General features: G+C 40.8%; 1 protein-coding gene across 1 annotated transcript; it reads left to right on the top strand.

Annotated features, from left to right (window-relative positions):
• The first annotated feature begins 8,105 nt into the window (after window positions 1-8,105).
• Window positions 8,106-11,695, top strand: LOC122323018 (extracellular calcium-sensing receptor-like). Its single transcript, XM_043216631.1, has 6 exons — window positions 8,106-8,408; window positions 8,481-8,769; window positions 8,845-9,600; window positions 9,702-9,929; window positions 10,532-10,655; window positions 10,788-11,695. Exons 1-6 carry the CDS (start codon window positions 8,200-8,202, stop codon window positions 11,693-11,695), a joined length of 2,514 nt encoding a protein of 837 aa, XP_043072566.1. The 5' UTR covers window positions 8,106-8,199.
• Window positions 11,696-14,806: the final 3,111 nt, after the last annotated feature.

Raw genomic sequence — 14,806 nt, 5'->3', positions numbered from 1 at the left:
TCATGGATAAATCATTAACAAGCATTATATAATGTTTTACTAATGATTAATTAATATATAATGAGCTACCTTTCTCTGTTTATGTATATTCTATATCATGAATTATTATAAAATATAAAATATACAATATGCTGTTAAACATGCCTTAAACCTGATATTATTTAGGAGCAACTATTAATAATTCATTAATTAATTACAAATATTATTATTATGGCAAATATTAGTATTAATATAAATAAACCAAAACTTGAGGCTAAAATGGCAAGCCTCTCCAGTTACTTATATTTTTTTCAAGGGAACTATTATAAGAATGTATAAATTTGTACAGCACAGAATATGAGCATACTGAATTTGACGAATTTGACTTCAATGAAGGGTTAACAGGCAGTGTGTAAGCCAGAAAACTGCACTCGAAAATTATCTTATCTTATAACATGATAATATTTATGGAGAAATGAAAAAGAAACACAACATGAAGGACAACTGAATGTGTTGACCAATGAAATAAGTGAACAGAGAAAACAGAGCAAATGGGAAGAGAAGCAGAGAACTCAACTCTGAATAGTTAGCTTTTACAATTGGGGTGTCCTTCCTGCTTGTAAATTAGGATGGCCAGCAACACAGATAACTCTATTTTAAGCAATCAGATATAATTCTGTGAATCACAGAAACTTTACAGCTTTTAACATACATTTACTTCTAGTGTTAGAACAATGGATACTCCTTGTATACTGCTTCCCCTGGATACTGCTTGCAGTTATTTGAATCTGTAATAAAAGTCATAGACAATAGGGAAATTGGTTTATTGATTCTATATCTTGAACAGTAGAATAAAAACAATAAGGCAAACAATGAAGCCATTTTGGAGCTTTGAGAGTTTCTGAAGATTTTATGAGGACACTGACATTCTTAAGAGTCTTAACTATCTAGTAAAGTGTTATACAAGAATAAAATACAAGAATAAAAAAGTGTTTGTGACTGGTAGGATAATGTGTGCATTGAAATTAACATACACTAAAAGTACTCGCTCACCCATTCAAATAGTTGGAATTAGGTGTTTCAATCACTTTCATAGCCATGTGTATAAAATCAAGCACCTAGGCAAGCAGGGCTGGGTGGATTCCAGCGTGGAAATGTGATAGGATTCCACCTGTGCAAATCCAGATGTGAAATTTCCTCGCTCAGCAAATCAGCCACAAAGTGGTAGGCCAAGTAAACTGATGGAGCACAGAAAGCAGATGCTGAGGGGCATAATGCAAAGAGGTCACCGACTTTCTGAAGAGTCAATCGCTACAGACCTCCAAACTTCATGTGGCCTCCAGATTAGCATGCTTCAGCATGCACAAATTAAATTCAAAACTGCTTGTTTAACCTCCACATCATCAAGTCACTTGTGTACATTATAAAAGCAGTTTGAAAAAGTTGCAAATTCCTTGGCGCATGCAACTGATTATATACATTTGTCTGTGGTTTCCTATATTATCAGTTGCTACTAATTGACAGTTGCTAATGCCATGTTGCTCAAAATGCATTATATAGTTTTATGTGCAGTTATCTTACCCCTAAAAACATCTGAACAAAAATGGTTGACCTAGTTGTCACTGACTCTCATTGTCACGTTTCCGTGGTTTCTCGGGAGAGAGAAGGGCTCGAGACTCGAAATAAACTTAAATAGATTTAATCCAAATGTGGCAAAAATAAATATACAAAAGGCAGGTAGAACAAAAACCACGAAAAGAGCTCGGGAACAAAACATAGAGTAACATTGTAACTTTGATGATCCGACAACGTGCACACAAAACACAGGGCTTAAATACACAAAGGAAATTAACGAGACACGGCTGACGGCTGAAGACAATTAAACAATTGAACACAAAGGGAAGGCAGGGCACAGATAGCACGTGGCTCGAGACAAAAAACAATAATAAAGTCCAAAGATGTGACAGAATGCCCCCCTCCCGGAAGGTGTGTCCTCGCACCTAAAGTAACATAAAAAAAACACAAAAAACAAAACACAAAACTGAGTTGGAGCCGGAGGGAGGGAGGGACGAGGTGAAGCCGGAGGAGAGGAATCCCGAGGCAACGGATGGTCGACGACAGACCAAGGTGGAGAGGAGGGAGCTAGGAGCCCAGGGGGAGCCGACGGGTCTATGAGCCGAGGAGGAGTCCGGGACTCGGAGGCGGGATGGTGAGGCGAGGGATCCTCCACCCTCGACGGCGATGGGGACCGGCAGACCCGTGGTGAGCTACTGATAGAGAGCTGAGGATGAGAGCAGGGGCTGCTGGCATCCATCAATGTTGTGTGGCAAGGGTGGGAGGGTGGGAAAACGTGAGGCGGCACTGCGACGGGCGCGGCACTGGAGGAGCGACGGGCGCGGGCACTGGAACTCGGGGGAGCGCTCGGGGCGTGGGCACTGGAACTCAGGGTAGCGCTCGGGGCGCAGACACTGGAACTCGGGGGGAGCGCTTGGGCCGCGGGCACTGGAACTCGAGGGACCGGGACATCAGCACCCACTCGATGTATGCGGCGACGCTCTCTCAAGGGCCATTCTCGGACAGCCTCGCTTGTGTGGTGGTGTTTAGTCCTCGGAAGTGGATCGAGCACAGGAAGCTGTCCGGGAAGCGCGAGTCATTCGCGAGGGCGAGGAAGTCCTTAGTGTATCCCTCGAGAGAGCGATCCTCCTACAAAAGGCAGGTAGAACAAAAACCACGAAAAAAGCTCGGGAACAAAACATAGAGTAATGTTGTAACTTTGAGTAACTTTGATGATCCGACAACGTGCACACAAAACACAGGGCTTAAATACACAAAGAAAATTAACGAGACACGGCTGAAGACAATTAAACAATTGAACACAAAGGGAAGGCAGGGCACAGATAGCATGTGGCTCGAGACAAAAAACAATAATAAAGTCCAGAGATGTGACACTCATGCATATTTTTCTACACATTTCTATTAGAGTTTTTGTAAATTTGCTATGAATTGTGCAAGTATATCTTGACTTTCACTAATGAAGAGAATGTAGATCTGAAGATGCTGGGGAAGGTGGAAGATAATTCCAAAGATGAGGAAAATCACAGCTAGACCCCATAGTGACTAAACAGACAGAAAGTTTATCAAGGGAAACAAATGAATACATTTCTAAGGGTACACTTTGAGGTTTTAAAATGAAGCAAGTCAGAGAGATATGAGGCTTATGGTTTGTTTGGTGGCAGGAAAACCTCACTTGGGCAAGCACTGGATACATATGTCCTTCAAATTGAACAGATTTCAAATTGAACAGATTTCACAGCAGATTCAGCGCATGGTCACGCTAAGGCTTTCCCAAAGCATATTGTAACGCAGCTTGAGTTCCCAAGGAGGAACCTCTGTTTTGCCAGTTATTCTCTATTCTTGTTTTAGCTTCACTAAAAACAAGATTTAATCTCTTTTAAGCAATCCAAAGGGGAGGAAGAAAGAAGAGTAGATTTTTTCTGTTAAAGGACAAATAAAGCTGGGTGTCGGCCATATGGTAATGAAAAAATTATTGCATATCTACTAAAAATATAAGCATATATATATATATATATATATATATATATATATATATATATATATATATATATATATATATATATATATATATATTGCTTATACAAATATAAGCAATAAAACAAGATTTAATCTCTTTTAAGCAATCCAAAGGGGAGGAAGAAAGAAGAGTAGATTTTTCTGTTAAACACACACATTTATATTCATATTCGATGGGTTATCGATCTATTCACGACATAACAAGAGGTGTGTCTATAAATCTATATATATTGTGACGGGGTGAAGAAACACACAGCAAGGAGGGCTCAAATCAAAACCCCGGAGGGTGGGTTTATTTAACAAAAAGAAGTCAAAAATACAGGTGAAGGTGAAAGTCTGCATGCTCAGGGGTGCCGGTGTGCTCTCTCTCTTTCTTCCTTCCTCCTGGTGCAGTTTGTGTCGTGCCGTGGGGTGCATGTTGATCGGGCTAGACACCGCTTTCTATAGGGGACAAGAGAAGAGCTGTTAGTTTTGGCGATCATGGAGGCGAATGCTTGCAGTTAGCGTGCCGCGTGGCCTTTTTATGCCACTTTGCTGATTGGGGACAGCTGGGACTGATCAGCCTGTGACGGGCAGGTGCACACGCTCCTCGTCGGTAACCAGAGTGTCGCTGATCGCTGCTCGGGACGCTCTTACACTCCCCCAACCTTCCGGAACTTCCGGCCGAGGAGGTAATACCGCAGCTCCAGGACCTGGTGCTACATGGAGTCACCAGGGCAACAAAATACAAAAGAACTCATATATTGAGCTAAGACAGTGTCTTAGGACAGCTTTGCAAAGTGTGCAGACTAGTGCAAACAGCAGGGAGTATATAAAACCCAGTGTGCAAACTAGTGCAAACAGTGCAAAGATAAAATTAGTGCAAAGGCAAAGACATAATTGGAGTGCAAGAGGATACAAAATTCAAACAACAATAAGGTCCCAGTGCACAACAATAAATATTATGCAAGAATGCTTATGGAACAGGACGTCCATTCAGGTGTGGTTATTGAGGAGTCTGATGTCTTGTGGGAAGAAACTGCAATCTGTAATGAGATTGTGACGTTTCTCCATGCTCCAGTACCTCTTTCCAGATGGCAGGAATACAAAATAATATATTGAAGGAAGACAGGGTCCTGTGCTATATTGTGGGCTTTGTGGATGCAGCGTGTGGTGTAAATGTCCGTGATAGAGGGCAGAGCACGCCAGTGATCTTTTCAGCTGTCCTCACTGCTTTGGAGGTCTTGCGATCCGACACGGTGCAATTCCAAAGCCAGGCAGTGATGCAGCTGCACAGGATTCGCTCTCAATGGTCCACCTATAGAACATGGTCAGGATGGGTGCAAGAATGGAGATGAGCTTTCCTCAGCCTCCTCAGAAGTGAGGCACTGCTGGGCTTTCTGGTGGAGCTGGTGTTGAGAAGAAAGGTTACCAGATGAACACCAAGTGAATTTGGTGCTCTTGCTCCAGTCTCCACTTTGGACCCAGATGGACAGCGGGGAATGGTCACTCTTTGCTTGCTTGAAGTCAACAATCATCTCCTTTGTCTATCGACATTCAGAGATAGATTGTTGGGATGCAGCGTTGTGAGCTGCTGCACCTCATCTCTGTATGCTGACTTGTTGTTCTTGCTGATGAGACCCATGTGATGATTGGAGCTGTGCATCTTTGACAATGATGTGCCTCATTAAAAGCCTCTCGAAGCATTTCATCACAATTGGTGTGAAGCCAGGCAGTGATAGTCAGCTGAGGCACGAAACCACAGACTTGGTCCAGGCACCGGGACAATTGTTGTTGTCTTGATTATATGATTGGAGATCAGCCTCGCTCACAGTCGTAGAGTCGCAAAGTGAACAGCAGTGGACTGAGCACACAGCCCTGAGGAGCTCCAGTGTTCAGTGTGGTGGTACTGGAGATAATTTGTTCCCGATCCGGACTGATTGAGGTCTGCCTGTCAGAAAGTCCAGGATCCAGTTGCAGAGAAGGTTCAGGCCCAGCAGGATTAGCTTCTCTATAAGTTCTGAGGGATGATGGTGTTGAATGCTGAGCTGAAGTCAATGAACAGCATTCAGACATAGTTTCCCTTTGAGTCCAGATGTGAGAGGGCAATATGGAGGGCTGCTGTAATCATCATCTGTATGCTGATCCGTTGTTGTTCTTGCTGACGAGACCCAAACTGTAATGGGTCAAGTGAAAGTGGTAGCTGTGCCTCATTAAAAGCCTCTCGAAGCATTTCATCACAATTGGTGTGAGTGCGACGGGACGATAGTCATTGAGGCACGAAACCACAGACTTCTTAGGCACCGGGACAATTGTTGTTGTTTTGAGGCACGTTGGAATGACAGAGCTGCTCAGAGAGATATTGAAGATATCAGTGAGGACATCAGCTAGCTGCTCTGCACACTCCTTTAGTACTCTGCCTGGAATGTTGTCCGGTCCAGCAGACTTCCATGGGTTAACTCTATAAAGTGTTTTCCTCACGTCAGCTGTGGTGAAGCAGAGTATTGGGTCATTGGTATGAGGGGTGGACTTCCTCACCGTTATTTTATTCAGCGCATCTGGTAGGGCAACGTCGTTTAGTTGTTGCGTAGTTTCTGAGCAGTTTCAGTGTCTAGTGGTCGTATGCGTGGACACAACTGTCGTTGGTGTCCAAGCCCTACGAAATTTTGGCTGAAGCATACAAAATTTTGTCTGAAGCATACAAAAAACACTGCTACTGCCGCGCCGCAATCTTGGATTTCAGGATGTCAGAGCATTTGTTTCAGCGTTTGGTTAAACCTCTCAACCAGGCCATCCGTCTGGGGATGATAAACCGTGGTCCTCAACTCTTTCACTCGCAGCAGCCGGCAGAGGTCAGCCATTAGCCAGGACATGAAGGGGGTACCCTGGTCGGTCAGAATCTCGGCTGGTTTGCCGACCCAGCTGAAGAGGAGGAACAGCTCTTTCACGATCGCCTTCGCCGTGGCCTTTTGGAGGGGCACTGCCTCGGGGTAGCGGGTGGCATAGTCGACGATGACCAGAACGTGATCGTGTTCCTGGGCGGACTTCGGCAACGGCCCCACTAGGTCCATCCCGATGCGCTTGAAGAGCACATCGATGATGGGCAGCGGAATGAGAGGACTTGGGGGAGGAGTGCGAGGCGTCATTAGCTGGCACGTCGGGCAGGCTTGGCAAAACTTCTGGGTCAAGACCTGGCCAGTAGAAGCTGTCCCGAATGTGCTGGGCAGTGTTGGCTGCTCCGAGGTGTCCTGCTATCGGATGAGAGTGGTCTCCTGACCGCTTGTCTGTGTGAGCGGGAAAGGGCTCTCAGGAACTGGTCGACTACAACACGCTCCGCTACCTGACCCGCTGTTGGGTTGCCGTCGAGAAGCCAGCGTTGGGCGAGGCGTTCGAGCTCGGCCACTTTTGCCCGGGTGGGGAGGCGGGGATTATACTCCCAGCTGTGGAACTGCTGGGCTGCGACTATGGGTGAAAGGCCAGGAGAGAATTTCTCTGCGTCTCGCTGGTTAACAGGGGAGCTAGTATCTGTGCCCAGACCTCTGGGAGCCAACCTTCTGCATTGGCAGTCATTTTGAACATTTGTTGGAATGTCATGAGCGGACATTTTCGGCAACAACTTGGTAGCTTCTTCACACTCTTGACCGCATTTTCCACCAGTGTGACGGGGAGAACAGCAAGGAGGCAAGGAGGGCTCAGATCAAAACACCAGAGGGTGGGTTTATTTAGCAAAAAGAAGTCAAAAATATGGTTGAAGGTGAAAGTCCGCATGCTCAAGGGTGCCGGAGTGCTCTCTCTCTTTCTTCCTTCTTCCTGGTGCAGTGTGTGTCTGTGCCGAGGGGTGCATGCTGATTGGACTAGATGCTGCTTTCTATAGGGGACAAGAGAAGAGCTGTTAATGTCGGCGATCATGTAGGCAAATGCTTGCAGTCAGCATGCCGCGTGGCCTTTTTATGGCACTTTGCTGATTGGGGACAGCTGGGACCGATCAGACTGTGACGGACGGGTGCACATGCTCCTCATCGGTACCCAGGGCGACACTGATGGCTGCTCGGGACGCTTGCAATATATATATATATATATATATATATATATATATATATATATATATATATATATATATATATATATATATATATATATATATATATATATGTCTATATAATGTCTCTAATCCTTCTATTTATGGTGAGCGACTGTTTTTCAAGACTTCTAGAATATTGAATGCCTTAGGGGTAAGCTGATAAATTTCAATGTTTTTTGGTGAACTATCCCTATAGAAAAAGGAGTGTATACATCAGATATTTTGCACAAATAATACGATTCCTCATGCAACAAATAAATGTGAGAACAAAGAATACTAAAGAGGAATAATTTCTTAGACACTATGTATCATAATATAATTTCACTGCAACTTATTATTTCAGTGTTCACAGTATTAGCCAATATAGTACCCTGTGATGGCTTTATTAAAATCATAATCTATCATAATAGCTTGACTCTATTCCACCCCTGAATGACTGGACCCATGTCCTGCCCTATGAGGTCATTGGCTGCATTCACAATCAATCATCCCTATTAATTATGTGCATAAAAGTGCAAATAGCATATCAAGTCAGCTGCATTTGACCACAGTTGAACTCATTCTTTCAGATGTCTGTCTTTCTTTACACACTTCTGCTTTTCTTTCAACTACATGCAAAGGCAGAAAAGCCTCTTTGTCGAATGATGGGAGACCCTAAGTACCCACTGTTATCAAAGGATGGAGATGTAACTATTGGAGCACTTTTTCCAGTCCACAGCATAGAGACATTACCTTCATTTAAGTTTACTCAAAAGCCTCAGCTTTCATCATGCTCAAGGTTTGTTACTTGTTATAGAAGATATGCATTTATTAATTTATTCATTAATGTTATTTATTTAATGCTCTGTAGTGCAAGTCTACGAGATTTTCGAATGGCTCAAATCATGATTTTTGCCATTGAGGAGATTAACAGGAATGAAAGTTTACTTCCAAATGTTTCTATTGGCTACCAAATTTATGATACCTGTGGTTCAATACTATCTTCAATGGGTGCAAATATGGCATTAATGAATGGTCAAGAAGTAGCATCAGGGGATAGATGCAATGGACAGTCACCTATACATGCTATCATTGGAGAAACTGAGTCTTCCAACACAGTGATTTTGTCCAGAACTACAGGACCTTTTAAAATTCCTGTGGTAAGGAGCAAAAATGTTAAATGTTTGACATAATTAACATAATGATAACTGTTTCACTGTTTTTTTTTTTTTCAGATAAGTCCCTCAGCCTCATGTGAATGTCTCAGTAATAGGAAAGATTACCCCTATTTCTTTAGGACAATACCCAGTGATTATCATCAGAGCAGAGCTCTTGCGTACTTAATCAAGCACTTTGGCTGGTCTTGGGTTGGAGCTGTGAACAGTGACAATGACTATGGAAACTACGGAATGGCCATATTTCTGGATACAGTTGAGAAAGAGGGGATTTGTGTGGAGTACTCTGTGAAATTTCAGAGAAAGGAGCCTGAAAAACTCAAAAACGTTGTGGCAACAATAAAAAAAGGCACTGCAAAAGTAATTGTCGCATTTCTTACCAATTTTGAAATGAACAATCTACTTGATCAGTTAATTATTCAGAACATTACAGGCCTTCAAGTAATAGGTGTTGAAGCATGGATAACAGCAGACAGTATGATCACTTCAAATAGTTTTCATGTGCTAGGAGGATCAATAGGGTTTGCAGTGAAAAAAATTGATGTTGCAGGTTTTGCAGATTATGTTTTAAAAGAATTCTGGGAAACAGCATTTCCATGCTTTCAGACTGAGAGTAATTCTTCCCAATATGGATTAATTTGCGATGTATATCAAGATCTTCTTGTGCTGAAAAGCAACAATGACGATGTGCCTGAACAAAGATATGCTGGCAATGTCTACAAATCAGTTTATGCTGTGGCTCATTCCTTACACAATCTGCTAAAGTGCAAAAAAAAGGAGGGTTGTGAAACAGACCTGAAAATACAACCACAGCAGGTAGCAAATTTACCACACACACACATAAACAGTACATACAGTCAAATTTTTTTTATTTTTTTTTTCTTCTTTCTGAAAAATCTTTTTGAAATCTTTAATAGGTGGTTGAGGCTCTTAAAAAGGTAAATTTTACCATAAAGATGGGAGATCGTGTCTGGTTTGACAGCACTGGTGCAGTTGTAGCCCAATATGAAGTTATAAACTGGCAGCAGGATGCAAATGGATCAATCCAATTTACACCAGTAGGTTACTATGATGCCTCACTGCCTCCTGACCAGCGCTTTGTACTTAACACTAAAAATATAATCTGGGCTGGAGAAAAGCTTGAGGTAAAGCAATCATGCAATTTGAGGGAAAAAAAAAAATCAAAACACTTGCAATAGCCTACACATATGACACAGCACAGTAAACACACACACATTATTTTATATTTATACTTACCAAACAATATTTCCTATGCCTTCAACCTAACACAACCGTAAACCTAGCCCTTACAGAAATCCTGTTTGCATTTACAGATAAACATAATTTATTATTTTTAATTTGTATGCATGGATGGACAAACAGACAGACAGAGACAGACAGACAGACACACACACAAATAAGTAATTCAAATGTAGTTGTATACTATGTGTTTTTATTGTTTATTTGCACTGGAAATTCATAGCAAAAAGGTCAGGTAACAAAGATATTTGATCAGACAGACATACAGACATAAGCATCAGCAGAGGGCATTAGTGAGCAAAAGAACAACAAAATCACATTACTATGGTAAAGCAATGGTGCTGGATTGTCCATGAGCCCTTAATAGCTCAACCTTTACACTGGCATCAGTGTTGAAACTCTTATATTATTGGTTCTCAAAAACAAACAAAAACGATAAATATTTTTACACTGCATCTAATTATATATAATGCATATTTCTATGTAGAAACCAAGGTCTGCGTGCAGTGACAGCTGTCCTCCAGGCACTAGGAAGGCTGCGCAGAAAGGACGGCCTGTTTGCTGTTATGACTGTATTCCATGTGCAGAAGGAGAAATCAGTAATGAGACAGGTTATCCTTCCTCTTTTTCTCCAGTTTCTGCATGCAATGCCTTAAAGAGTTAATAAATGTTTTTATTTATTTATTGTCTGTGTGTGTGTGTGTGTGTATGTGTAACCATAGTAACCACAACTTCTTTTCTAGATTCAAACAACTGCAGGCAGTGTCCAGAGGAATATTGGTCGAATGCTGAGAAAAATTCATGTGTATTAAAGGCTGTAGAGTTTCTGTCATTCACAGAAGTTATGGGAATAGTGCTAGTCTTTTTCTCACTGTTTGGGGTAGGAATAACTGTACTGGTAGCGGCACTGTTTTACAGTAAAAAGGACACCCCTATAGTAAAAGCCAACAACTCAGAATTGAGTTTCCTGTTGCTCTTATCACTGATTTTGTGTTTCCTTTGTTCTCTTACTTTTATTGGTCAGCCCACAGAGTGGTCCTGTATGTTGCGTCACACAGCATTTGGGATCACTTTTGTTCTCTGTATCTCCTGTGTTTTGGGGAAAACCATAGTGGTGTTAATGGCCTTTAAGGCTACACTTCCAGGAAGTAATGTTATGAAATGGTTTGGGCCTGCACAACAACGACTTAGTGTTCTTGTCTTTACACTTATACAGATTTTTATTTGTGTACTCTGGCTAACAATATCTCCGCCATTCCCTATCAAAAACATGAAATATTACAAAGAAAAGATTATACTTGAGTGCAGTCTAGGTTCCACTTTAGGTTTCTCTGCTGTTCTGGGTTATATTGGCCTGTTGGCTGTCTTGTGCTTTATTATGGCTTTTCTAGCTCGCACGCTGCCTGATAAATTCAATGAAGCCAAATTCATTACATTCAGTATGCTCATATTCTGTGCTGTATGGATCACCTTTATCCCATCTTATGTTAGTTCACCTGGAAAATTAACCGTAGCTGTGGAGATATTTGCTATTTTAGCTTCAAGCTTCGGTTTACTATTCTGCATATTTGCACCAAAATGTTATATAATCATGTGTAAGCCTGAGCAAAATACAAAACAACATATGATGGGGAAGATTTTCAACAAATAAACTGATAAATACTTCACATCACAAAGAGAATAACAGGTGGTGACATCACTCAAAGTTTTGACTTATGTTTCAGATATGCCAAAACTTACTTTAACAGAAGAGTAAATGAGGAGTTAAAATTCAATAAAGCAAAAGAGAAACCTGTCTAACTTTTTTTTAACTAAAATTTTGTTGACCCTGGAAAAACAATAAAAAAAATAATTTTGAAATGATAGATGAATGACACTGATGTACAAGCACCAAATATTGATTGTAAGCCTTAACTTCACATAAACTATAAACTGGTTCTTAAATTTGATTGGTTGATCACAATGTTGTTCTAGTTTAAACAAAGATGTTGATCCAGGAACACGTTGAAATGCTTCAAACGCAAAATCAAAGTTCTCCATTATCAGGAAAACAGATGACAAATCATATTTTCCCAGAATAGTATAGAGCTATTTGCTATTTGTGAAAAAGTTTAATATTTGTATAACAGTAATCTGTCAATTTTACAGATTTTATGTTAAAACTAATTATTTTCCTTGGAAAAGACTTCAGCAGATGGTAGCTTATTAATAAAAAAAAACTCACAAAGATTGCCTGTGTGTATTTTATCTCTTTTATCTATTCAAACGTGCTGAGATTAGACAAACTTGATTTGTAGAGGGTTATTCTATTAAGTCACACACGTTTGCATACTGCACACTGTATTTTATAGCTCTTTACCCTACCCTACCCTACTCTATCCTTAAACCTACCCTTCACAAAAAAACAAAAACTACTTTCTATAATTGCTTGCAGTTTGCAGTCAGTTATAGCAAAGTTCCCTTCCCCTTTCCTCTGTCATTCGTGAGAGCTCTGCTGGGTGCTTCAAAGACAATCTTTAAAAGCAAATTTCCTCCTAAAAGAGCAAATTCTCCAAAAGAGCTTTACAGGTTGATTTGTGTGTTATATCATCCACCTGTGTGCTTCTGGTTGTGATTGGTACATCTCGCCTAAAGTTTAGGGAATGCTCACAATGCGGCTTTGTACCACTTTCGAAGCACTTACCACCAGCAAGTTGCACTCATGATTCAAGTTCTTCGTTAAAAAACCCTTTGTGAACATGACTGCTTGCCACTCTGGTACTTCTACCATTGGGTTTCCTGCTTTCCTGTTCCTCCAATGCCTTGTATTTACCAGTTGAGAGCTTGTCTTTGGGAGAATTCAATCTCTTATTTGGGGATTGCGATCAAAGTGATCTGTCAAGAAGCTGATGACACAGCTAAACCAGCACCCACAGGTCTAATGCTGAGATGGTGGCCTGTGCTTTTCTGGGCTGCCAAACGGAGGAGGCTGAAGTGACCAGTCTCGAGAAAAGTGGAGGCTTCACCACACAGTTTAGCCAATTTGGAGACTGTTCGCTGAAGTCCAGGTGGACCTGTTTAATTCATCGGAAATGGACTCACTGCCATTTATGGTACTCTCTGAACGAGGCTCCTCTCTACAAGGAAGCACTGACTCACAGCTGGATCTGCACAAGTATGCATTTCCACCAGTCACCCCTCATCACATAGACAATGTGCAAGGTCAGGTGGAATTTTCCATTTTCCATAGACAGCTCATGTTTGTGGCCCCTCATTAGCCCAACAGGACGTGGTTCTTAGAGCTCTTTAGAGCTTCTTATTAAGCTCCATGCATGGATAACCAGAACCTCCATTTGGTCACCACATCACTGACCAGAACACTATCAACAAGAGGAATTTACAAAGAAGGTCCATAAATTATTTTTCCATAGATTATGAGTACTCATGCTCTGAGAGCAGCACACAGTATACTAAAAATAAAAGTATTATGAATATTGAGTAAACTATGACTGTGCCCACAAACTCCATCAGAGGGCACTCCACCGCGGACTGTCTGTGCTACCTGTAACAGCCTACTGCAGTTATTCTTTTTACCCAGAATTACTGTGTCATATAAAAGACAAAACCAGGGAAAGTTAACTTGCAATATATATATATATATATATATATATATATATATATATATATATATATATATATATATATATATATATATATATATATTTTTTTTTTTTTATTATATATATATATATTTTTAATTAATTAAAAAAACAACAGGAAAGAGGAAAAATAAATAAATAAATGAAAACTCAAAACAGCTCACAAATGAACAATATGATTCACTTTCTTTCTTTTTTTCAGTCTGTATATGGAATTCCTCAGTCCACAGAAACATTCAAAAAATAGAATGTCCACTTGTGGTATAATGATGAGTAAGAACTAGTTAAATCCTACCAAAGTACAATGGCACAGATCTCTCCGAATCGACTCAAATATCTTGTTCCTTGGGTGGCTCGCCATCTCATGCTTCACCATTTTGTCCATAAACAAAAAAACAACAACAGAACAAAAATCTGACCAAATCCGGGAGGGTTTCGCATACTATTAACATCCACATCGAAATTTCACGGCACTCTCAATCAAGGATCATCTTATTGCTCGGTTTCTGCTCCCGCGATCAGCAAAAGCACACTTCTCTCTTGTTTATTCCGGGTTGCGTCTATTGACGTCAACTCATAACCTGCGCCTACGCACCTATACTTTTCCGCTTACTTTTGTTTATTTATTTGTTTTATATGCATACACTTTATTTCACTCAATGAGAGATTACATTTCTATATAATTTTGAAATAATACAGATTAAAGTTTTAGAAAACCAATATTATTTTGTGCAACATTTTAATACATTATTTAAATGCATACTGATACATATTAATAATATATTCTTGGTTGAATTTTAACCTTGGTTACATACCCCTGTCTGTATTTGTTTGCCATAGTTTCTGTGTCCCCTTGTCCCTTTGTCCTTGTTTGTTACAATAGTAATTCATTAGCCTTCCCCTCTTGTTACGTTGTTTTCTTGTTTACCCATTTATTTAAAGCCCTGTCTGTTAATAATCCCGGCCACATATCGACTAATCTCTCTACAAAGCATTATCCATTTTGTCTTAGCCTAGCCTTGTTTACCCGAGGTGTTAATCTCCATGTACCGTCCTCTGCCTTGTGTTTAGATTTTTGCTCTGTCTTGCCCCTTTTGGATACTGTTCGCCGATCGACCGACCCT

Source organism: Puntigrus tetrazona, chromosome 18 (genome assembly GCF_018831695.1).
Source record: "Puntigrus tetrazona isolate hp1 chromosome 18, ASM1883169v1, whole genome shotgun sequence".
NCBI lineage: Eukaryota > Metazoa > Chordata > Actinopteri > Cypriniformes > Cyprinidae > Puntigrus > Puntigrus tetrazona.
The sequence above is the reverse complement of the archived record's forward strand: the minus strand, read 5'-3'. Positions and strand labels throughout refer to the sequence as shown.

What these genes read in the sequence shown, in the direction of transcription:
- LOC122323018 (XM_043216631.1), top strand. Translation starts at nt 8,200, where the DNA reads ATGTCTGTCTTTCTTTACACACTTCTGCTTTTCTTTCAACTACATGCA. An exon ending in CAGCTTTCATCATGCTCAAG is followed by an intron (nt 8,409 to 8,480) that starts GTTTGTTACTTG and finishes AATGCTCTGTAG; the next exon opens with TGCAAGTCTACGAGATTTTC. An exon ending in AGAAATCAGTAATGAGACAG is followed by an intron (nt 10,656 to 10,787) that starts GTTATCCTTCCT and finishes CTTCTTTTCTAG; the next exon opens with ATTCAAACAACTGCAGGCAG.